We start from the raw sequence: 24,076 nt of genomic DNA, 5'->3' as shown, positions 1-24,076 counted from the left end.
TAGCCAATATGGCTAAATAAAAAATAAATCGACTAGCGTTTGACTATTACGTTGCTACCAGGGATATTATTTTCCACCACATTAACTATCGATGTAATATTATCGATTTGTTTAACCTATGCGTTAAAATATTTACCATTCCGTTCTTAGTAATTTAAGGTTATGCTGTTTTTCAATTGTGTGCGATAAAAGAATATAATTTATTGCGTGTGCTGTTTTTAAGCTGGACCCGCTGTATTGCGGTAAGCATTGTATTTACAATCCGTATGCGTTTAAAATAAAAAATATGAATTTTTTACGCTCGTTTAATGCGGTTTGTATGCCATTTGCTAAAGAAACTAAAAAATGCATTTCAATCAGTATATTTAATCAAACAGCTTGTTACAGTATTAAAATTCAACATAGACGTCCCATCAAAGTTTATGACGCCAATGCAGAATCTGAAATCCAGAACATGGAAGAAGATGGTACTTCAAAAAAGCCGATCAAAAGGTTTAAGGATGAAATTCTAGGTGTAGTGGAGCTGAACAAAGAGAAATTGTGGAACCGTAATAAGTCAAAAATTGAATCAGAAATGAATGTGGAGGGGTTAAGAACTGATGAAACTGATAGTGACGATGAAAAGGGAGAAACTATTCTTGGCTCAACATTTGTAAGACTTGGAGATAGTGATACAAGGTTTGAGTAAGTACATTTTTTCTCTAAACTTAAGTTAACAGGTACAGGAACGAGAGTATTATTGAGTTAAAAGTTTCTGTGTTAATGGTATTCATTTCTGCTTAGGTGGTATCCTATGGTGCAAAAAATGTTAACACTGAAATACTTAAGAAATTTTAATCAGTAACTTTTATTAGATGGAAGTTGTTCTTCCATAAGAAGTCAGTACTTCTTATTTGGATTATATAGCTCCACAGATCTGATGAAGGTAGATATACCATGTAGGGATGTAATTTATTAATGGTATTAGATGTCTTGTCCTTTTATAAATTCTTTTGTTATTAATCTATCTTCAGACCAAATATAAAATGAATGATACCACATTTTTAAAAAGCAAATACCTCGATTGCAGTCTTTTAATATATGGGATAAACTGAAGTTAATTTTATATTATTTATACATACACATTTTTATTATTATTTTTTTTATCACACATAGACACACAGAGCGTCGATTCTGTTTTATTGGGACACAGTGGGGCCGAAGCATTTTGGCTGAATTGAAACGGCTGGCCCTAATAAACAGATTTGAAATTGTAGTGTATGCGATACTGTATTGCATTAAACATATTGTACATACACATTCTACATGCAAGTTCTTCTGATATATGGACATGAGGTATGGTATTCTGTAGTCACATAAGTTTAATGTGGAAACTGAATTCTAAATCAGTTAATCTAATTCAACATACCTGTTCGTGTAGCTTACTGTTAAAAATACGTACAAAACTTACTGAAAGGAAATATCAGACTGTTATTTTACAGTCCCTTGAGATTTCAAAATCAAATTAAACATTTTCTGTGTTAAATGTTTAAATAGCCATGCATACACAACTAAATGTCTTACCTGATTATTTTCTTTTAAAAAATTCATTCAACCTACACTGTTGTTTTTATTTAAATGACATACGGTCAACAAAATTTGCATAGATTTTCAACTCCAGCTGAGTACTGCCTTCACTTCCTTCCTGCATAAGAACCATTGAAGTCTGGTAATTCATTTTTTTGGATCTTGAATTGTAACTTGTATTTCTGGTTCACCTTCATCATCACTGGCTTCATCCGTTGTGTTGCATATGGGCTGGAGTTTTTCTACAATAGCAGTGTCGCATTCTTCATTTTGAACATATTCAATATTTTCATCAAGCTGCATGAATTCTTGATAATTTTCAGCTTGCTGCAGTGACATGTTATCAGTATATTCCTGCAAATTTTCTGGCTCTTCTTCTGGATTAGAAAAACCACAATGGGCAAAACAATTTTTTGTCGTTTTATTTACTTCACCCCCAGCTGTTGGTTACAAACAGAATTGCTTGCAACAAAGTTGACAGTTGTACTTACTTCTCTAGCTGTAGAGGCTGAATTCAGTAAATTTTTTCTGTTTCTAGAAAAATGTGGTTCAGTAACTTATATTGGTAAATAAACTTCATATTTTTTATAATCCTATGTCCAATGGTTGGTTTTTTTGTTTGAAAAACGCTTCGCTGTTATTACCCCCCAGCCATGACACATTTGTTGTAGTAAACAAACATATCTCATTTTATGTCTCAGTTAAAATACTAAAATTTCAAACTGCTGTAGGAAAATTGGCATGAGTAACTGATACACATACAGTAATTTAAATTATTGGATGAGGCTTCTATGTTACGTAGAACAATGAGGCTTGGCAGTCTCAATTACTACAAGTTTTCGTTTGTCACTTCCTGACCTATTAGCACAGCAAATCATAGTAACATGGTCCACGGATTTTTTGGATCCAGACAACACTTCATGTTCGTAGCACAAGGACCCATCCAGTGTAGCGTGATATTATAGTCCTGTTTTTTCATTGTTGTAAATGTCATCGGCAGAAAAATTCTGGAGAATTTTAGGGAGTTTGATAGATTTCCATGAAGCAGCATTTTCTGTAACAGGACTCAATTTTTTACCATGAGCTTTCTTGTACTTTGTCTGATTTTTCATTTTCCAACAGTATATCCAGCCGTACACTGATTTAAATTTGTTATGATTAAACTCTTTAGCAAAGTCTTCTGCTTTGTCATAAGCATTGAATGACTGACACTAACATCTTGCGAAGTTACGTTGGCGAACCTTTCATTCAGAGCTTCCTCAAGTGGGTCCTTTTCATCATGATTTTTCTGAGATGTTCCATGATCTTTTAAAGCCCATTCTTGGTGTATTTTATCTTCTTGGAGCACGATACGAGCTGTCGTACTTTTCAGTACGTTAGTTAGTTCCGATAGTTTATGGTGACTTAAGTTATGTGGATACATTTTTATTTTGTCAAGAAGCCAATGTCATAACATTATGCAGCATTTTAACTAACAATTTTAATTAACTGTTAACATGTAGATTAATGACAAAAATTGACACAGTTGATACAACCTATGCATAAAAATGCCAACAAAATAAAAACAAATATTATAAAAACAAACTGAAATAAAAAAACAACTGGACAGTAACAATAAAGTATGTTACAGTACACCCTTTGTAGGCAAAATTAAGTAATTCACACACATGAAATAAAAACAATTAAAGAGAAGCATGGAAATATGAAGTTTCAATGTACACGGTATAAAAGACAAGTGACAAACCCAAGGAGCTATTGCTTTCAGTGGGTATGACTCGCTGAAATCCGCAGAAACCATAATTTAGAATGGATTTTTTAAACATCTATCACATTGCGGGTGATGTCATGCAACGACAAACTCCTTTGTTATGATAATTATGTTTGTTATTATGATTAACATTTGATTGATTATATTTGTTATTCGTTTTGATTAATGGACTGAAGGATCATTAGTGCATTGTATCTGTCAGAATGTTTACTGCCTCTATCCCCTACCATTATCTAGCCGCATAATTCTCAGAACCATAAAGTTTGTTGTTCACCGCTGGCCTGTATTCATTTTTAATAAGAAATATAGATCAGATATTGGTTCAAACAAGTGGCATTATGGACCAAATAATCAAATTACTTAGTGTAAAATCTCATTTTGTTTTTGTTCTTTAAAGAACTGGCCCAAAAAACCGACTGCCCCAATTAATCAGTGAGCCAATTATGTGGAATTGACTGTATGTATATATATATAATTTTTATTTTTAATATTCTCAAGTTATAAATATTTTATATAAATAAAATAAATATCTCTAGTACTCAAAAATTAAGTTAATTAAAATGATAATTTTTAACATAACTAATTAACTAAATTTAAATTTGAAATGTAGCAGAATTAACTAATTAACCTATGGCCCAATTATTATATCTGAACTGTTCTATAAGTGTAGTATAATATTGTTTGTTGTATTATTTACTAATCATTATTATACATTCATGAGTAATTTTTTGTTCTTTTTTTATGAAAAACTAACAAAATTAATAAAATTATTAATGGCTTGCTTCTTTTAATTAATGAAGATTATTTTTACAAAGAAGCTTTGGGTGCCAGTTAGAATCTTCTTCATTGGATTTGCTGATAGTACTATAGTTAATTGTGCTTGACTCAAAAAGTTAGGAACTCCCTTCAGGTTGTAGTTAAATTATATATTCAATTGTGTTTGCTGAATATATTTTATGTCAAATTTAGTCTTGATTATAAATTTCATTTGTTCAAATGTGTTAATGTCTTAGCTTTTATGTGTTGTTTGTAAAATTTTCATGTTGTGCTTCATGTCTTTGTATATACACCTTTTAATCCTATTTCTTTGAGGTAATTTGAAAAGATTAATTATGTTGTGTGTTGTGCTTGTATGTGTGGGTGAATGTATATCCAATTTATCTGATGAAGAAATAATTGTAATCTGTATATCATTTGTATGGTTCTGAGTTGCTGTACTAATTAATGTGTGGTAGTATGTACTACATTAATATATATTGTTTGTTGTGTGATGTTTTTGTGTTTTGATAGCAACTTTTTCTTGATAAATTGGCAGTTTTGTATGATTGCTGGTCAGTGTACAGTTGCCCTAAAATTACCTGTACAACTTTAAATTACCTTTACAACTTCGTAGTAAAATTGTTTTACTACGCTTAACACAATTTTGTTCATTACATTTTACAGAGGAAATATTACATATTTTATCTTAAAGCCATAAATATTCAATGTAGGAGCTTTATGTTACATAGAGAATAGCCGAATTATTATCTAGTTCTGGCATTTATGATGAAACATGTCTGCACCAGTTTTTTTGAATTCTTATCCTAAGTTCAAAATGTTAACAGTTCTAGTATTCAGGACATGATCTTTAATAAAACTCAACAGGAATTAGTCACCAGGCACAATATCCGGTGAATTTGGTGGCTGATGGATGCATCCATCATGACCAATCCAGCAACCAGGGAACTTGTCAAATAGTTTGCAAACAAAGATGACATCATGGAGTAAACTACACCATTTAGTGATTTCTGATATCCATTAAATGATTTCTTTGAAAAATTTAGGGATTTTTATCCCCATAAATACACATTTTGCTTGCCATATATGCTGAATATTTTCATTAGAGTTACCTGGCCTGGCCCTCTGGTCCTTCTAAATGATCCACTCTCCTGTACATTTAAACTTGTCATATCATGCATGAATAGTAATAATAGTTATGCTTCTCAAGGGTGCAGTCAAATTATCATACAGTCGGTTAATGCACCGGTTTTAATTTCAAACAGTTGCCTATCTCCCACCTTTGGAGGAGGCTTTACAGCCTCACGATGGAAGCATGGCAGCAAGAATGGCATGCCATGACTAAGGGAAGGTCCTTGTATAGATTTATTTTCTGGGAGGATGGTATGCCTCTGCTTCGTTTTTAAGGGCAACAGGAGCCCGACTGCTCTCCAACTATGTAAATTTAAACCAGTATTTGTTTCGGTTTCACCTGGCAGCTGATGAGCTGTGTGCCTGCAGGGAGGTCCAGACAAATGAGTATATGATGTTTGACTGCCCTGCTCTTGGTGGTGGGAGGGGACAGGGACCGGGCCACCCTGGAACTTAGAGGTCAAGGGGAAAATTGGCCGCTCATAAACGGCGAGTCAGTGTGGTGAGAGCTGCATCGTCGGACCGTGTGGGAGTTCATCGATGAGGTTGCGTTGTTCAACCAACATTGGTAGATTAGTTAAGGGTAAAGTATAATGACTCCTACGATGCTGCTGTGGGAAACTAATCCAGAGATAATGGCTGGCCACCAGCCAGATAAAGTTCCAAGCGCTTTAAATGGTGGAAAGGTACTAGCTGGCATTCAGCGACCGAGGCGTGACAGGAAATTTCTGTCTTTTTAATATAATAACAAGGGGTGCGCCTCCCCGGTTTAGTTTTATTGTATGACAAGTAAGCGGTTGGGACACGTAAGCAGGTGGTGTATGGCACCTCGCTTAGTCTGCTCACGCTGTTAGGTAAGCTCAGTAGGAGCTATTAGATTATTGGTCGCTAAACTGTTTTTGAGGCACAGTAGCCAGTTTTGGCACGGACATTTGATCATATGCTCTAGGGCGACCGAATGGGGGTGGTGGCGGGAGAAATGCCAGTTAACCAAATGCATGAATAGTAATGTGAATTAGAAGTGATATTTCATGTTAAGTACAAATTTAAGCTGCATTTGGGTAGTGGATTTCAACCACATAAACTATTCCAGCTTTCTCTTACGGATTCATGAGACTGGTAGACAGCTAAAATTTATCAGATGGCTGCACACAACAGTGTTACATACAACATACCATTATCAAATAAAACTTGACTTTCCTGTTCAAATAAGTCTTTCAGTGAATTACTGTTTGTTAGTCGAGTTTTTTATGTTCAATTAAAATTATACAGATAATTTAGAGGCATCTTGTTTGTTATTATTATTTATATTTTCTGTCACTAGGTGTTCTTTAGATTTTTTATATAAATTACATTTATATATATGGGTCTACAAACTTAATTGCTATAAACTGTATATAGTAAATTATTTATTTTACTTAGGACAAAAGGAATACAGCTCTTCAATTGGTATAAAGAACTATGTAAAAACACCTTGTTTCATCTCTGAAACCAACTTTACAGATTGTCTTATTGAAGTAAATCACATGTGCACAAACATCAGTAACAGTATAAAACTCTTACACTTAAATAGTAAAACATGAAAACTAACATGAATAATTAACTTTGAACTGCTTCTCAATATTTATAAACAAAAAAATATTCTAACAAAAAAAAATTACTTGAATTGCACACTCTTTGAACTCACTGATTACCAATAGTTTCTTCATTAACTAATCCAGAAACTAGCGTCACTACCATTAATTGCTAACAAATTTGATTTAGACTGAAGGTTAGCTCAAACTTCAAAAAAGTCTTTATAACTTTTAACTTAAATTAAAAGTTGCCATTGTTGATTTTAAAAGCTGTTTTATATATTTTTTAAATATAGTGTATTTTGGGTATTAAAATTTGATATCTTAACGTTAAATGAAAATAATTTTGTTTATTCGTTTATTTTCATTCTTTGTTAGTTTATTTAACAATTAATTTATCTGTCCAAATGTGATTGTAACCATTATTATGTTAAGTTTTCTTAATAATAATAGTTTTTGAAACAGTAATATTACTATATATTGTAATTACAATTTCAGAACAAATTTAGCTTTTCTGTCATTTTTAAGATTTTAAAAAATATCTGTTATCTTGTATGTGTTTTTTTTTTTAATTACTGTAATATATATATTTTTTTTTGTATTTTTAAAGAATATTTGCTAAGAATTTTCTTAGTTTATATACATTTGTGCATTTGATTTATTAAAGATGTAGTAGGTATGTTAACATTGCAAATTTTAAAGAAATCCCTTAATGAAATTTTTTTTATTAATAAATTTAAACATTTTTATCGTTAGTTATCAACTTATATTATGAAAAAATTTTATGAAATAATTGTTATATTTATTTGTTTGGGTTTTAAAATTTTATTTCTTATAAAACTCAGTGTTTCTATTCCTTATTAAGAAAAACATCAAATGTTTTAGTTTTATTAGATTCAGCTATGGTACATTAATTAATTAACATTTTTAATTATTTAAAAAATTAAATTTTAGTATTTTATTTATCACTGGGAATGATGATTTGAGTTTCTCAACGTTTGATAATGAGTTACCTTACACCATTGTTTCTGTCCATATTCATTTTTGATTAAATCACTTTACATTAATTTACAGACGAATGATTTTTAAAGTGCAATCAAAGAAGCAACGTCATAAGGCAAATATCATCATGTTAGAAGGTAAACGTTTAATTCAAGATGCTATATCAGCTGGGGTTGTTCCTACTGAAATATATTTTTCAAGAAAATCGATGATTGAAAATTTAGTTATGCCAGCAGGCCTTATTAAATTGTATAAAATGCCATATAATAAAATGAAAAAATGGTCACAATTGGATACTCCGCCAGGTGTTGTCGGTAAGAAATTTCATTACATTTAAAATTATAAGAAATCTAAATTCTACAAATATTGTTATGTCATTAATGGAATTAACTTACTAAAAATTTTTAGTATTGTTTAATATTGATTATAAGTGATTTTGTGTTTTCAGTTACTTTGAAATCTCTTTTATAACAGTTAGTTGAAAAATTACATTGTTTACTTTCCTGGTTATTTGCTGGTGTAGTAGCAGAGCTATGAAGGGAAAGTATTGCAATTGGCCAACATTTTGGATATATTATGGCTTTTAAAAATGTTAACACTTCAAGATCTATCAAAAAACACAAAAAAAGAATTTTCCAAAAGATGAATTGGTATGTATTTTGATTAATATCTCTGGACTGGCTCAGTCAGTTTCTTTGAAAATAATGACCAATAATGGCATTAAGTTTTCGACAAAATAAAAAAAGGGGAGGGTTAGTTTTTGTCATTTAAAATTTTTACATTTTATACAAATTAAAAAAAAAAACTTTCTATGACCACTTTTTGTAGTGGTCACACACACATGCGTGTGATATTCAGTAATTAATGAGACAAGCTGATGTAGAGAAAAAACTATATATTCAATGACAATGAAACTTACAGTATTTTTCAACATAATCTCCAGCAAAATTTAGACACTTGTCCCACTGTATTGTGAGTTTTCTGATTCCCACAGTGTACAAATCTTTACCTTGCTGTTTGAATCATTCATGTACCACTTTTTTGACCATTTCATTGTTGAACTTCTTGCCTCGTAAAAAAATCTTTAAGCGGGCCGAATAAATGAAAATAAAACAGGACAAGGTCTGGGCTGCTCAAGCATTTCTTCTGTTCTGTGAACAATGTGGGGACACACGTTGTCATGCAGGAGAATCATGCCTTTAGATAGAGCATCCTGACATTTTCACCTTACTGCAGGTCTCACTTTCTGTTGGAGCATGTTAGAATAGTAATCACTCTTCATGGTACGTTGTTCTTCTAAATAGCCAATAAAAATTGAGTCTTGCAAGTTCCAGAAGATCGTCAACATCACCAGCCTGACTTGTGAGTTTTGAATATTTTTTTTTGTAGGTGAATCTGGATGTTTCCACTCAAGCCTTTGCTGTTTGAATTTAGGCTCAAAATGGTGGATCCATGTTTTATCATCACAGGTTAGTATGCATACAACCTAGAAAGTCATTTTCAGCTTCAAACTGTTCTTTGAGCTCAGAACAAATGCAAATCCGGGTATCTTTATGGGCTTGAGTCAACTGTCTTGGAACCCATCGCAAACACATTTTGTGATAATTCAGCACGTCATGAATGACTGAATGTGCGGTTACAACACTAATATTACACAAACTAGCAGTTTGGGAAATTTTGACTTGCCTGTCTTTGAGAATAAGACTATTTATACAATTTTGCAGTGTGGTAGTCAAAACTTCAACTGGTCTTCCAGACAGATGGAGATCAGTAACACTTGTTCTGTCTGAATTAAATTGTTGCTACCACTTATACAACTTACTGCAGTTTAAAAACTTTTCACTATACTGTTTCAACATTCTTGAGTAAATTTTCACACCTTCTGATAGCAAAAATTTTATCAATGAATGTTGCTTTTCTGGTGTATATTTTTCAAGCAGAGATGACATTCTGAATCAACAAAAGAGGTTATGTTTAGATTAAGTATGATCAAACAGCTGATTAAGTGTGTTCCCAAGGTTGCCAACTTTTTCTTTTGTTTTCTTGTTTTTATATCTAGGACCACCGTTGCTTCAGAGGATGAGATGAATGATTTGTAGCGTGTGTGAAAATGCCATGCCTGTCTAGGATTCGAACCTGGGACCTTCGAATGAAAGGCCGAGATGCTACCACTCGTGCAACGGGGGTTGGTAAGGTTGCCAACTTGACCCTCAAAAAGTTTCATTGTCATTGAATGAATAGTTTTTTCTCTACATCAATTTGTCTTGTTAATTATTGGACATCTCTCATATATATATATATATATATATATATATATATATATACACATATATATGAGGAGGAATGGGAATATATATGAGGAATCCCTCATATATATAGGTCTTGAAGTCATCATGGTAAATTTTATTATGGATGTCATATATATTTTTAGTAGTTGACAGGGTGTGCCTACCCATTTTTGTAAATATATGACAAATGAGCAGTTGGGACATGTAAGCCGGTGGTGTATGGCACTGCGCTTAGTCTGCTCACGCTGATAGGTAAGCTCTAGGAGCTATTTACGAAACTGGTTGCTAAACTGTTCGAGACTCAGTTGGCTCAGAGCGAATGATCTTATGCTTTAGGGTGACTGAATGGGTGTGGTGGCGGGAGAAATGCTAAGCAAACCAAACTCATATTTACATTAGTTAAACTTTACTGGGCTTCCATTACATCAGTGACCCTTGTCCTGCCCTGTGTAAAGTGATGAATCCATCTACAAAAATTTGCACAGTTAATATGTTTTAACTTCTGTGAGTAAATTTCTGCCAGTTTTACACTTTCAGAAATAAAAATCTTATCACAGCATTCTTTTTTCCACAACATACTTTTCAAGTGGAGCCACCATTTTGAAATAAAAGAGGTTGGAATAATTGAAATTCTTTTTGAAGAAATAATATTTTTTTTAGGGAGCCAACTTGAAAATTATAAGACAGCTTCAGATTTATTAAATAGTTTTTCTAGTGTTGCTATTTATCTTTAATTATTATTGAATGACCCTCATGTTATGAATTTATATATACAGTAGACCTCTGTTATAACCTAATTTGACTATCCAGAGAGTAATCGTAAATTGATCCTTTGCTTTACCATCATTCTAATTTCTTGGCTTCAGGATGATTTTCTTTCAGTTTATTTTTTTATGTGAAATTAAATTGTAGCATTTAAATAGAAAAAAAATTCTATATTGGTGTATGGATCATTCCATAGAATTTCAGCAAGGTTGAATGACTATTTCATATTTTTTTCAAATTTCCCATATATATTGGATGTTCAAAATTTCAAAACATTTACTTTTTATGAGTTGCATTTGTTATGAAAACTTATTATTACTTTTTAACTTGTAATGACCTTTTTATGATCCAAAAATTTTTGAAATTTGCATATCTTAAACTATTTGATTACATTATTTAATGAGTTCCACCTGATTAAAATTTGTTTTATAAAAATTGTTCAAATTTCAATAAATTTTACTGTGATGTATAACACCAATGTTTAGGATATTTTCTTGTGAGGAGAAGGAAAATCACGATCTTTCTTCTAGTTAAAGAAGTACTCCTTAGGTATTACTGGAAAAAAAGATTTTCCAAACCTTTCAATATTGGATTTTTTGAACTCCCTTATTCTCAAAAGAGGGACCAGATAGAAATATCAAAGTTTAAAATGATGATGATCTTCACTGCAAAATTATTAAGCCCTGAAAGTTTAATTGTATTGTTGAGACTCCGTGGTAAAATATAACACATATGCAAAGATTGTAGTTATATATTGCACTGAACATCATATATTTTTTGTAAATAACATGTAATGTTAAGTAAATGTGTCTTTTAACGTGATGTGGTCACGTTACCAACCAATTTTTAAACTTTGGTGATTTTCTTTAGAATGATTTGTTTATTGTATTAAAATATGATTATGTGTTCTATGACCTTAAAAACAGGTATATTTTTTATTTATATCCACAATGAGAAAAATTTACAGTAAAGTTCTGTTCATTGATGTTGGATATCAGATGAGCTAAATCTTCTTCCTCTATTACTTTAGGTAAGGTGTTGGGATAGTCTTCAGTTGTTAAAACATCTGAATAGTTCTTTAGATACTGAAATCACAGAAAAAACTGGAATTTTGTAGCTTCATTTAGTATTTTATTGTATCATTCAACTAATCTGTTAACTTGTAAAAACTATTCCTTGATTGCAAAATGCTTCCGTAGTATCGTATGACTTACTTTAATAAATGAATATTCACTACATTTACTACTTTTCCAGAAATAATTGCCTGATTAAGAGATATACAAATATTGCATTTGGATGTTAATTGAATTTATCAAAATTTTTACTTACAGTAGGAGACTCACTTTGGTGTTTCATTTCTTACTTCTTTCAAACATGTGTCGCTCTTTTTTTATATTTTTACATTCAGTTAAATGCAATAATTAACATTTAACAACCATTTCATGTACTTTCTTTTTTGAATTTCTTAACTTCAATTTAAAAAAAAATCATCTTTCAATTTTCCACTTTTTACATTACTAACTGACCTGCTGTAGCCAGTTTGGTAAACAAAATGTACATGTTGGTGTGTGTGTTTTTACAATAGAAAAACCTAGGATTTTAGATAAAACCTCTTTTAAGCATAGTCTAATTTCTATTTAGCTAAATTATCTTTTTATGAATTAAACATTTTTTTTCTTGTTTTTTGTTTTGTATTTTATGTTTGCTAATCTAAAGAATTAAAAATTAAACAAAATACTGAAGACTCCCATATTTTGTTCTCCCATATATAAGTGAAAGAATAACAAGGGTAGGCTAAAATCTTGTCTCAATTTTTTATTCTGCAGTTTGCCTTCTTCATTTTCAATTCATATTGTTAATATTATTATTATAGCAATTTCCAGTTCATATACAAATTATTTGTAAATATTCGTTCTTTATATCTTTATCCTATCTTTCTTAAAATTTTAATGTCTTATTCATTCAGTATTATCAAATAGTGTTACCATTATGCCTTTTCAAGATCTACAAATGCCACTTGTAGCTTTGTTTATATTCATCCAGCTTTCTAAAATTAAACTGAAGGCCAAAATTGCTTCTCATGTTCCTGTGTGCTTTTCCTAAAATAAGGTAGGTCATCATCATCATCATCATCATCTAGTACAGTTTCTATCTCCGTGTTTTTCTCTTAATTATTCTCTTAATAATTTGGAAGTATATTTTAGTAAAGTGTTTTCACATCTACCTGCTCCTGTATTTTTTGTATAATGTGTGTTTTATTGAAGCCTGAGGATACTCAGATTTTAATACTTCTCCAGTCTTATAAATTTTACCTATTGATATGTATATAGCCTATTGAGTTGCACTTTTTTCAGATAAAAGAGTAATTTAGATGGCATATCATTAAGGCCTACTGCTTTACTCTTGTTTAGATCTTTCAGAGTTCTGTCAAATTTAGCATTAATCAACCATTTGTAGTGACATCAAAGAAATCTGATGTTATTACATTTTGGTTTAATTTTTACTAAAATTTTCTCATATTTTTCCATATATGCTATATATTTACTTACTAGCCAGTAAGGGCTCGCTATGCCCACTTGACCATCAGTTGGATTGAGATCCAGGTGATACAGTGGAATCTGTAATACACTGTGACCCTTTTCAGCAAGTAAAACATCTACTTTATACATTTTAAATCTTGATTTATTGACTGCAATTAATTTATATAGCTTGGGTTTTAATATTTTTACATTGAACGGTTTTTTTTTCAATGGGCCAATCAATTCACATTTCTTGGAGGTTGATTTTGGTGCACCATTCAACTCCAGATTGTGATATGGTTAGTTTTCAATGACTAACACTAAATGCTGTGGTAAATCTCTTATGAGTTGATTTGTAACCCATTTTTTATAATTCCTATAATTCATACTGTCATGGCAATCTCCAGACTTTGTCCAGATTTGAACATCAATAACGCATGCAGCTTTTATGAGACCGTTTTCCCCACCACCATGAACGATAATTGCTCTTTGACCTTTAGAAATCAGAGCAAGTTAACTCTGATATTTCATAGGGATTGTTCATCCAACAAAATGGCCTTGTGTGTGTTGAATGCATATATGTTGTGTCCATATAAGTGACTGACCGTCCTTCAGCTCTGTATTTTTCTAACGGCTGTAGATGTGGTATTTGTTTCTCCTGAATATCATTTTTCTCTATCAAAAATTCTCTTTTATTACATGTCTTTTTCCATCTGAACCCTAATTGTCTAATAATTCACCCATTTTCCACCCTTTTGTTGTATTTATAAGCTTTTCCACCCTTAAAGTTTATTTTGTTCTTTTTCTGTTAATAAACGTTTTGTAATAGATCGTTGATCTTATGAAAAATGAAATTCATTTATAGTTCATCTAATTTCTCAGTGTTATTAATTTTGTTTTTGGTTTATTTTGCAAATGTTTTTGTGTAGAGTAGAAAATCCACTACCTGATGCTGCATTTTTTCTTACTTTCCTCAATTATTCGCAAAACACTATCGCGAGAAACTCTGGTTGCTCCAGCAACCCTTTCCTGAACTTTTGTTATTAACCGTGGACTTTCCGTGTCTTCTTTTTTCATTAAAGAATAGACACTGAAAATGACCTCATGAGTCTTACTGTGTAAAACTTTATGACCACCAATTTTGTTTGGAATTTCCTTAAGTAATGTAAAACTGCTACAATAACAACTCTGAAACATGTCTGGTTTTATACATTACGCATAATTTAAATCATTAAATAAAAACAAAAATAATAAACAATATTCTCATGATAAAATAAAAATGAATGTGTAAAAACTTATTCTCAATAATTTTTACTTAAGTGGACATGACGATTTAACAATATGTGTGTGCTTAGTGTTTTCTATACTATACAGAATATGTTTTTTTTATTGTTAAATTAAAATGTTTGTTTTTGTTGGTGAAGTGATGACTAAATGGGTGACTCATACACTCATTCAATTTTAAGAAAACTAACAATTTATTGGAAGGAAGCAAGATCAAGCCCGATGATTAATATGTTTAGACTAATATTTCAAATGTTCATAACTGGAAGTGAAACAGCCATGAATTTGTTTACAATAACAATGCAAATTGATGCTTATAAAGAATTTATGTAAGCAACAAAACAATTTGAACATTTTTGATAACCGACCAATGAATGAATTTATTTTAAAAGTTTTATATAGTACAGTATAAAAAATAACACAAGAAAAATTAAAAAGATGTGGCACTGCACATTATCCATGTACAATCATTGTACTGCAGCTAATGTTTTTAACTTTCATTTATACTTTGAATTGAACTCAATGATGCCAGACTAAAAACTGAGCAATCGGTGGCTCCCACTCTGGTAAATGGCTTCGGCCTGTTACTCTAAGTAGAGGGGAAAGGGCTTTGCTAGAATGGCTCCATTCCACCAGAGGTTGGAAACTCTCCGATTACACAGCAAACTACTAAGATCCCTGTGAAGGGATCTATAGAAACATAATTGCCTGGCATGGCAGTTCCCTTTGTCCTCCCAGGCTTCCAAGTCCTCTCCACTATCTCGAGGTTTCTATGAAGATTTGGTGATGGATGAAGGTCCCGAAGAAGCAAAGCACTTCTTAAGGGTTATAAAATCAAAAAAGAAAAACCAGATAGTATTTGATTAATAATCTGTACGCATAATTTTACATATAATGGGAAAAAGTTGTTTTATGGCTACAAATATTATTTAATGGAATTTTTCTGGTCTCTGTTCTCGCCGTGAGGATATTGAAATCCTATTACAGGAGGAAAATCAATTGATACTTTGTCTGCTGGAGACTCACTTCTGTCCCCAGAATGCAGTTATATCTGCCAAAAATGCGACCATCTTACTGAGGGCAGAGGACATGAAGGTGTAGCTGTTTTCTTGAAGAAATCTTATTAGCCACGCAGATTCTGCTGGCTATTGACATCCCTGCACTCTCAGTGAAGATATTGGCACCATTTAAAATGAATATCTGCAACATATACCTTCCTCCACACTCTGACATCAATGAGGATGATTTGTCCAGTCTGTTTTCACAGATTCCTTTGCCATGCCTAATAATTGGCAATTTTTCATGGAATTGGTCCATCAGTTTTCGTGGAGCTCATCGTTATGTTTTTACTGAGGCAATATAGTTGATTGATTTTGGATCTTAGGTTATTGAACATTGGGTCGTACATGTTTATGTTGTCTTCATCAGGTACATTTTCATGCATTAATCTGTCGTGTCGAGTAGCATCTCTACTTCCACATCTTACCTGGCGCATTTCCAAAAACTTTTTTGGAAATGATCATGTATATGTTGTCATCTTGGATGTTGGTTGATAATAATGATTTGCCTCAGTGTCAGCAGATGGGTGGTTGGGAAAGCAGACTGGATTGGATACAAAGATTGTTTTAGCCAATACAAAAAGAGTGGTAGTGCAATCCATCAACTTGTCAAGTTTACACCCGTGATACTTGATAGTACAAATGAATATATCCTTCTAACATTTGGAAAGCCAAGGCGGTCTGCTGTTCCTTGATGGGACGAAGACTGCAGAAGTGCACTAATGTATCATTGCAAGGCTCTTTGTAATTTTAATCGAATATATACAACAGAATTGCCCTGCGCCTTCTAGAATGCAAAGCTGTATGCCATCGAGTGTTTTAGTGTGCTAATTGGAAATCATGGCTGAATTATTTGGATACAGTTTCTCAAACAACATCACCCATCTGTTGTGTGGAGAAAGGTTTGGGCCATATGGGGACAACAGTTCATTTGGGCCATATGTGAACTGTTGTCCCCATATGGCCCAAACCAACATATCTCTGCAGCAAGTTGGACTGGCAAACAGTGGCATCCTTGTAATGGTGACATTTGTTGTGGTGAACACGTTCGGAAATATGTTTATGTCAGTTTCACTTGCATCATATTGTCGTGAGTGTATCAGGTATAAGTTACAGTTAGAAAGTCTGCCATTTGTTATTGGAGATTTGCAAAATAAATTAAATTTTTTTTTTCTTTTGAAAAGCTGAGGTTTGTCTTGAATAATTCCTGTGATACTTTTCCTGGAAATGATAATATCAGGCTCAGTAGTTATCTCATTTCCTAGATTCTGTATTAATACATCTTTTGTCTATTTATAATAAAATATTCTCTAACGAGGTGTTTACAGTTTCTTGGTCTGAAGCATTGGTGATTCGTGTACTGAAACCTGGTAAAGACAAACTATGCCCCTTAAGTTATCATCCTATCTCCTTGATCAGTACCCTGTGCAAGTTGATGGCATGAGTGATAAACCGTAGTCTAGTGTTGTACCTTGAGAGAAATGTCGTAATTGCCCCCCCCCCTCCTCCTGAACAATGTGGTTTCTGCCAAGGTAGATCATCTATCATTGATCAAGTAGTTGTTCTGGAATCTGTTATTCAAAACACCTTCGTACTTCGCCAACACCTGGTTGCTGTATTTTTTGATATGCAAAAGACATACGACTTGGCTTGGAGGGAGAGAAATCCTAAATACATTACATGAATTGGATATAAAAGGGAATTTAGTTGCATTTAACAGGGGGTTTCTCAATAGTTGATTCTTTCATGTTCAGGTTGGAACTACTTTATCCGAAAGTTTCATACTAGTAAACGGAATACCACAGGGAAGTGTCCTAAGTGTTGTTTTGTTTGCTGTAGCCATAAATAGTATAACAAAATGTATGTGAAAACCCATTATGTGTTTGTTATTCATAGATGTTTTTCAATTTACACAACATCTAGAACTTTAGTTACTGTTGAGAGGCTGGTTCAAAACACAATAACCTGTTTGGAATCATGGTATAAACAACTGGATTCATGTTTTCTCCAGAGAAAAAAATATGCATTTGCTTTTCATGTTTGAGGGAACATGTTGAACCTCAACTGTTTTCACATGGTGAACCAGTTAAACCTTTCACATTGGTTAGATTTTTAGGATTGTGGTTTGACCAATGATTAACATGGGTAACACATGAGGTGAAGTTAAAATGTTTAAAAATGCTGAGAGTTCTGTCTTTTCATTTGGGAGCTGATTGAGTGTGCATGTTGCGCTTCTACTGAGCTCTGGTCTGTTAAGTTTTGACTATGGCTGTATGGCTTATTCTTCCACACAGGCCATTGCTCTTAGGAAGCTCGATGTAGTCCATCATTCATTTATCTGTATTGCTACAAGTCCATTTTGTTCAAGCCCTGTGGTAAATATACTAGTGGACAGTGGTGAGAGGCTTGTTTGCAGCCTCCTTTCAATAATTGCATTAGTTTCTGATGATCTTGTCTGTTTTTATTAAGAGTATGTTTCTTGAAGTATGGGAAAGTGAATGGAATGCTACCATCAACAATAAATTTTTTCCAGTTAAGAATGCTATGTCACTGTGGAGTTCTCATGCAGGAATAATCCAGGCAACAAAATATTGATGTTGTCTAATGTCCTTCGATATCTTAGGCTGTGCATATGGATCAGATATTTAATTAAAACTGTATTATGGTTTGTTTTTTGATGTGTGGCAATTTTGTTATTTTATGTTAGATTTTTAATATTGTTTTTATTTTGGTTTTTGCATTTTGCATACCACATAGGCATTTTATATCTGTTTAATTTTTAAAGTAAATTTTAATTATTTACTATAATAATTTTATGTCTGGGCACTGATAACAACACATTGTTTTGTGCTCGGAAAAAAGCAACTATTTTTTCTCTGTATTCTAAAAAACGTTTCATTTGTTACAGCTTTTTGTCAAATGCCAAAAACCATGGTGGCAAAGCAAAATTTTCAATTACCATTGACTGTTATATGTGATAACGTACGAGAACCAGGTAATTTGGGAACTATTTTGCGTACTGTTGCTGGTGTTGGATGTAACAGTGTAATACTTACCAAAGGTATGTGGTTAAATTATACCATTTTTTTGTGTTAAGCAATTTCACTGGGCCTACCTGTGGACCTGACCCATTAGATTGAGTATACATCTCAGCTCAGTATATGATGATTAGATGTTGTGCAAATTCTGACTGAAGTTTTTGATATTACAGGTTATCCCCTTTTCCTGTTATCCACCCCTTAATATTGTAGAGAGAATGTCAATGTAATACCATTTTCATTACAAGTAGTAATATTGATAATGTTGACTGGAATATGGTTTTGCCTGAAGTTCCTGGTGAGTCCTGGACCATATTTGCCCCTGACAAAAATCTTATGCTCTCAGCTGAGTCCAATTAGAAAATTAATTAGCATGCTCACCTCTTTCCATGGGAGTGATGGTGTGTGCTAGATTTTGATATACAGCTGGACTGCTAGTGGATGTACAGCAATGATTAATGGAATGCTGATGGAGGAGTATTTATTATTCTTTTGTTATTGCCCATGGTGACATGTGATTACAGGAAACTGCATTTGGTTAACATTGGCTTATGTTGCTTACATGCCTAGTGGTGTAAGCAGTGTAGGTAGGTGATAAGCTTGTGATTATGATAGTCCATTCAGGGCTGGCTGGCATACATTCTGGTAAATTTTATGTGTGGTAGGTAAGTGTTGTTTGTTACCCGTAATGATGTACTGTTATATGGATAGAAGCCTGTAAGGGTGTATTTTCACTTAAAATTTTTAATATTTGTTATATTAAATGAATTCTCCTCATGGCTGAATTATTCAGTATGTTTTAACCTTCTTCATTTCAAAAGCGTTTTTATTTATTTGTGTTTATAAATTTGTAAATCAGAATTTAATGTTAAGAAATTTACAGTCAGTAATGTAATGAAAGTTAATTTTTACATGTTATAAGATATTGTGAAAAAACTGGAAGCAGGGATGAAAATAAAAAGAATGTGTTTAATGAAATAGTATATCAGATAATCCAGTTATGCTTATTCTGGTAAAGAAATAGGTTGAGGATATTGATGAGCTGATCAATATTAGAAAGAACCAGATTGGAAGAATTAGATAGATTTCATGAACTTGGAAGTATGCTATTCAATGATCTAGAGGACCCAGGCTATAAAATAAAATGCAGAAAGGTACTCACTTGCAAGCGAGTGTGGAGTCAACATTAGAATATCCAGGTAACCAACAAAACAAAAGTACTTGTCTATAGCTGCTATTTAGTACTCTGTACATCCTTTATCTTGAATCTTGTATCATCCATAGAAGACTCAGTTAGGATTCAGAAGGTAGAAGTAAGTTTTTGTGACTTAATATTAAAAAAAAAATAATAATAATGAATAAGTAGATTCAAAATGAAGTAATAAAACAGAAAACAAAAATATAAGAGATTAATGGAGAAGATAAAAAACACAGACTAAATTAGTTTGTTAAATGGTTTGACTCAACAGCAGGGCAGAAGTAAATAACAGAAACAAGACTTGAGAAAGAAAACCAGGAGAAAGTGGCTTGATTAAAAAAAAAGTAGATTTAATTAGAGAATCCAAGGAGTCATTTCCTGTATGAAGAACTATAAAACTACAGATTAAGGTGAAAGAAATTACCTTACATCGAGGTAAAGTATAGATGCTCAAAGATAATGACAGTCTTGAAGCTTGTTATTTTTAAAATTGTACATTTCAGATTTGTACTTTTGAAAACATAGAAGTAATTTGATTAATATCTTAGTGATTATTGTATTAAGAGGCATGTGAGCAAATTAAGGGCTAGTTGGTTGCAGAAAAATAAAGAAAATAAATTATTATTGGTTCATAGACTTTATTGTTCTGTATAGCCACTATTGTTTTCAAAAAGAGGGTGTCCCAAAATTAACATAGGATTTAAATTGCATGCCATCTTTTTTCCATTCGATTGGCAATGCTCTCTGAAGCATATGTAGTAGTAATCACATTCCAGATAGTAGCGAGTTTGTCATGATGGAGAAATACACAATGCAGGAGCACTTAACTATCATGAAAACATGTTACAAATATGGAGAACGTTGTACTGCTGAAATTGTGCGCAGATTACATGGTATGTTTGGGGGCATGAAAAATCCTCATGTCAATGAAGAAAAGCTGATTTATTCCCAATGTGTCTGTGTGGGTGCACTTTGGTGTGGTGGAATTATTGGGCTGTACTTTGAAAAGAAGTTCAGGGGTGTAGTAACTGTCAATAGTGTACATTACTGTAAGTTGATAACAGCATTTTTGTAGTCTCAGTTGGAAACCATGGACTTTATCTTTGATGTTGATGAGATGTTCTTCCAGCCTTGGTGCCATTTGTCACGCGGCATTCAAAACCATTTAGTTGTTACAGTAGAAATTTCATTGGTGGCTGATTTTGTGCAACTGTGATTACAATTTCCACCAACTTACACTGTGTGACTTTTATATCTGGGAATTTGTAAAATCCAAGGTTTACAGCAAATGCATACTGACTATTCCTGAACTTAAAGAAGAAATCCAATATGTTATCACAACAATTGAGCCCCAAGTCTGCAAAAAAGTGATTAAATATTTTGTCAAAAGATTGCAGGAGTGTCATATGAGACACGGAGGACAATTATTGGATTATATTTTCCATATTTAATCCTAGTGTTTAACTCTTTCATAGTACATCACAACTTTACCAATTCATGCATCTCTGGAATATAAAAGTCTGCTGATAAAAACGTTACCATCATAATTGCTGAATCATCTAAACAATGCACACAGCAGTTTGGGAAAAAATGTCCATCATCAAATTGTTAGGACCCATCTTTCTTACAGTTAACAGTAGCCTAATTTTTCAGTAACATGTGTATGCCACATTTGTGAAATGTCAGGAAATTAAGTGACAAAAATACTAATTATGAAGTCGGTCATCATCGTCATCACTTGTTGAATTAGGTCAACCAACCTTGTGAATATAATGCATATTCTTCTCTTCATAATGAATAATTTTATGGTCTTTGTTGAAATCTTCAACCGCTGACTTAGATTTCCTTCATTTACTATGTGTACCTGTTAATTTAAAATTAATCACTTTTTCAGTTACAGAATCAAATCATAGACAAGACTTCACTAGTGATGGGATTGTTTATTTTCACAACCTTTATTATTAGCGTATTTATGTTTGTAGGAAAGCAAACAACACACTACTGAAAAAATTGCCCACAACTACCTAATGAGCCATTTGAAGTATTGCACGTGTGTTTGATTTTTCTCTCTTTTTTCCGCAATCAGTACTTGTGACACAGCTTGTTTTTAAATAATTTTTGTGAAACTCTTGCATATAGGCCAAAAGGTTGTTTTGATAATGTGCAGTGTGCTATTCCGATTAACCATTATTATTTATTTAATTGATTCCACAATGGAATATGAATTTTTAAGATTTAAAACTAACCATGTTTTTAAAATGATAAACAAAATTAAAGTTTTCCAGAACTCATATAATTTTTCCTTCAGTTATTTTAGCAGCTATTTTCAATGATTGGTGCTGCTGCTTTCATTTGTGTGTCAGCTGTTATTGCTGGGTATTTCCTTGAGTCAGGAAGATATGTGATCAAGTATTATGTTAGATATGAAGTGAATCAGTTCATTTAAATTTTTTACATGTTCAAACATGTGGAAATATAAAATCAAAGTTGTTTACGATGATAGGTTTGTGAGTCATATGTATGAAATGATAGGCAAAAACTTATGCATTACTACAGTTTACTTTTAAGTGTTCATTATATCTTTGGTGATGTGCCTCATATTCTGTGTTTAATTGAAGATGTCTGCCATTATGCAGTTGGAGCAGTTTTTTGTTGTATATTGATTGTGTGTATGTGTGTGTGTGTGCGTGCATGCGCACATGCGATGGTTTCTTTTGTTTGTTGTTCTGAAAGATGTATTGTTCCTAACTTTTTATAATTTGGAATTCCTCTATGTTATTTTCAAATGATTTAATTGTATTGAGTCATCCGTAAATCACATTTTTAAAATGTGTCATTTATGTTTTGAGATGTTGTGAATGACTGTCCATCATTATTGGTTTTCTGTTAATTTTGATAGTACACTTTTGTTGGTTGCTTTTTCTAGCAATGACGTAAAAATTTATTTGTTTATTACATTCTTTTTCTGCTGTAAAAGTTTTATGTTTGTATATGTTAATAGTTAATTTAATTGACTTTGGTTGCCTTGGTAAAAGAAGATGGTATCATCAATATGTCTCTACTAATTTGTTATGTGAGGATGTTTCTTATTGATGAGCAGGTGTTTACTTATTGTCAGAGTGACAAACAGTATCATTTGGCAAATTTGTAGCAGGGGCTTTATGTTCATTTATAACAGGACATGCAATTTTTGTAATTTCAAATATCTGTTTTGTCATGGGTTTTGGTAATTTATTATAAATTCTTGTTTAATGTATAATATGTACTCTGTTTTATTTAGGCTGCACTGATATGTGGGATCCAAAGGTACTGAGATCTGCTGCTGGTGCGCATTTTCACATCCCCGTAGAAAGTGGATTGACATGGGATGAAATATGCAAAAAATTAGATAAAAATACGAGGATATTTATAGCTGAACATAAAGAAGAAGCTGAAATGAGTAGTGAAACAATGATTCCAATAGTACCATATTTCAGTGTAAAGTATTCTAATTTACAGGATATTTGTATAATTATTGGTGGAGAAACAGAAGGTATTAGCGATGAAGCTGTAAATTTAGCAAGATATTTGGATGGTTTAAAAATTAATATACCACTTAATAATAATATAGACAGCCTTAATGTTGGGGCTGCAATTAGTACAATATTATTTGAAATTAAACGACAGTTTATTATTAATAATGATCTTAATTGTAATGAAGGAAATGATGTTAAAAGTGTTAAATAAACAACTGCTTGTAATTAGGTTGTAAATTGTTATTAATAATAAATTACTATTATTAGACAAAAACAATTTTTGTATGAAAATTAAGATTTTTTAAAAAATCTTTATTATATCCAGACTAACCATTTACAAAAAATTCTCTTTTCTCTGTTTTGATTTTATTTCAGTAATTGTTTTATTTATATTGGATGTTTAATGTAAAAGAGGCTTAGTAGTCATCACTTAGTTTAGTTTAAAAATAATTGTTTGTTGAAATTTACAGAAAGTGTTGAAAATGATGTCTGTCCACTTCCTATACATTTCAACACATTTGACCATGTTTTAGACTTCTCTTTTGTTAGCTGTACCATGTCTATTTCCTGGATGGCATTGGTAATGTTTGTCT

General features: G+C 32.2%; 1 protein-coding gene across 1 annotated transcript; it reads left to right on the top strand.

The window, feature by feature from the left end:
* Positions 1-126: 126 nt before the first annotated feature.
* LOC142324091 (rRNA methyltransferase 3, mitochondrial) lies at positions 127-23,760 on the top strand. Its single transcript, XM_075364726.1, has 4 exons — positions 127-684; positions 7,891-8,132; positions 18,641-18,793; positions 23,249-23,760. The coding sequence occupies exons 1-4, from the start codon at positions 287-289 to the stop codon at positions 23,692-23,694; spliced, it is 1,239 nt and encodes a 412-aa protein (XP_075220841.1). The 5' UTR covers positions 127-286; the 3' UTR covers positions 23,695-23,760.
* Positions 23,761-24,076: the final 316 nt, after the last annotated feature.

This window comes from Lycorma delicatula, chromosome 4 (genome assembly GCF_047948215.1).
Source record: "Lycorma delicatula isolate Av1 chromosome 4, ASM4794821v1, whole genome shotgun sequence".
NCBI classification, from domain to species: Eukaryota; Metazoa; Arthropoda; class Insecta; order Hemiptera; family Fulgoridae; genus Lycorma; species Lycorma delicatula.
The sequence above is the reverse complement of the archived record's forward strand: the minus strand, read 5'-3'. Positions and strand labels throughout refer to the sequence as shown.

Bases quoted from the DNA above. Each gene is read 5' to 3' on its own strand.
- LOC142324091 (XM_075364726.1), top strand. From the start codon at position 287: ATGAATTTTTTACGCTCGTTTAATGCGGTTTGTATGCCATTTGCTAAA. The intron at 8,133-18,640 runs GTAAGAAATTTC...CATTTGTTACAG, and splicing joins TACTCCGCCAGGTGTTGTCG to CTTTTTGTCAAATGCCAAAA. The intron at 18,794-23,248 runs GTATGTGGTTAA...TGTTTTATTTAG, and splicing joins CAGTGTAATACTTACCAAAG to GCTGCACTGATATGTGGGAT.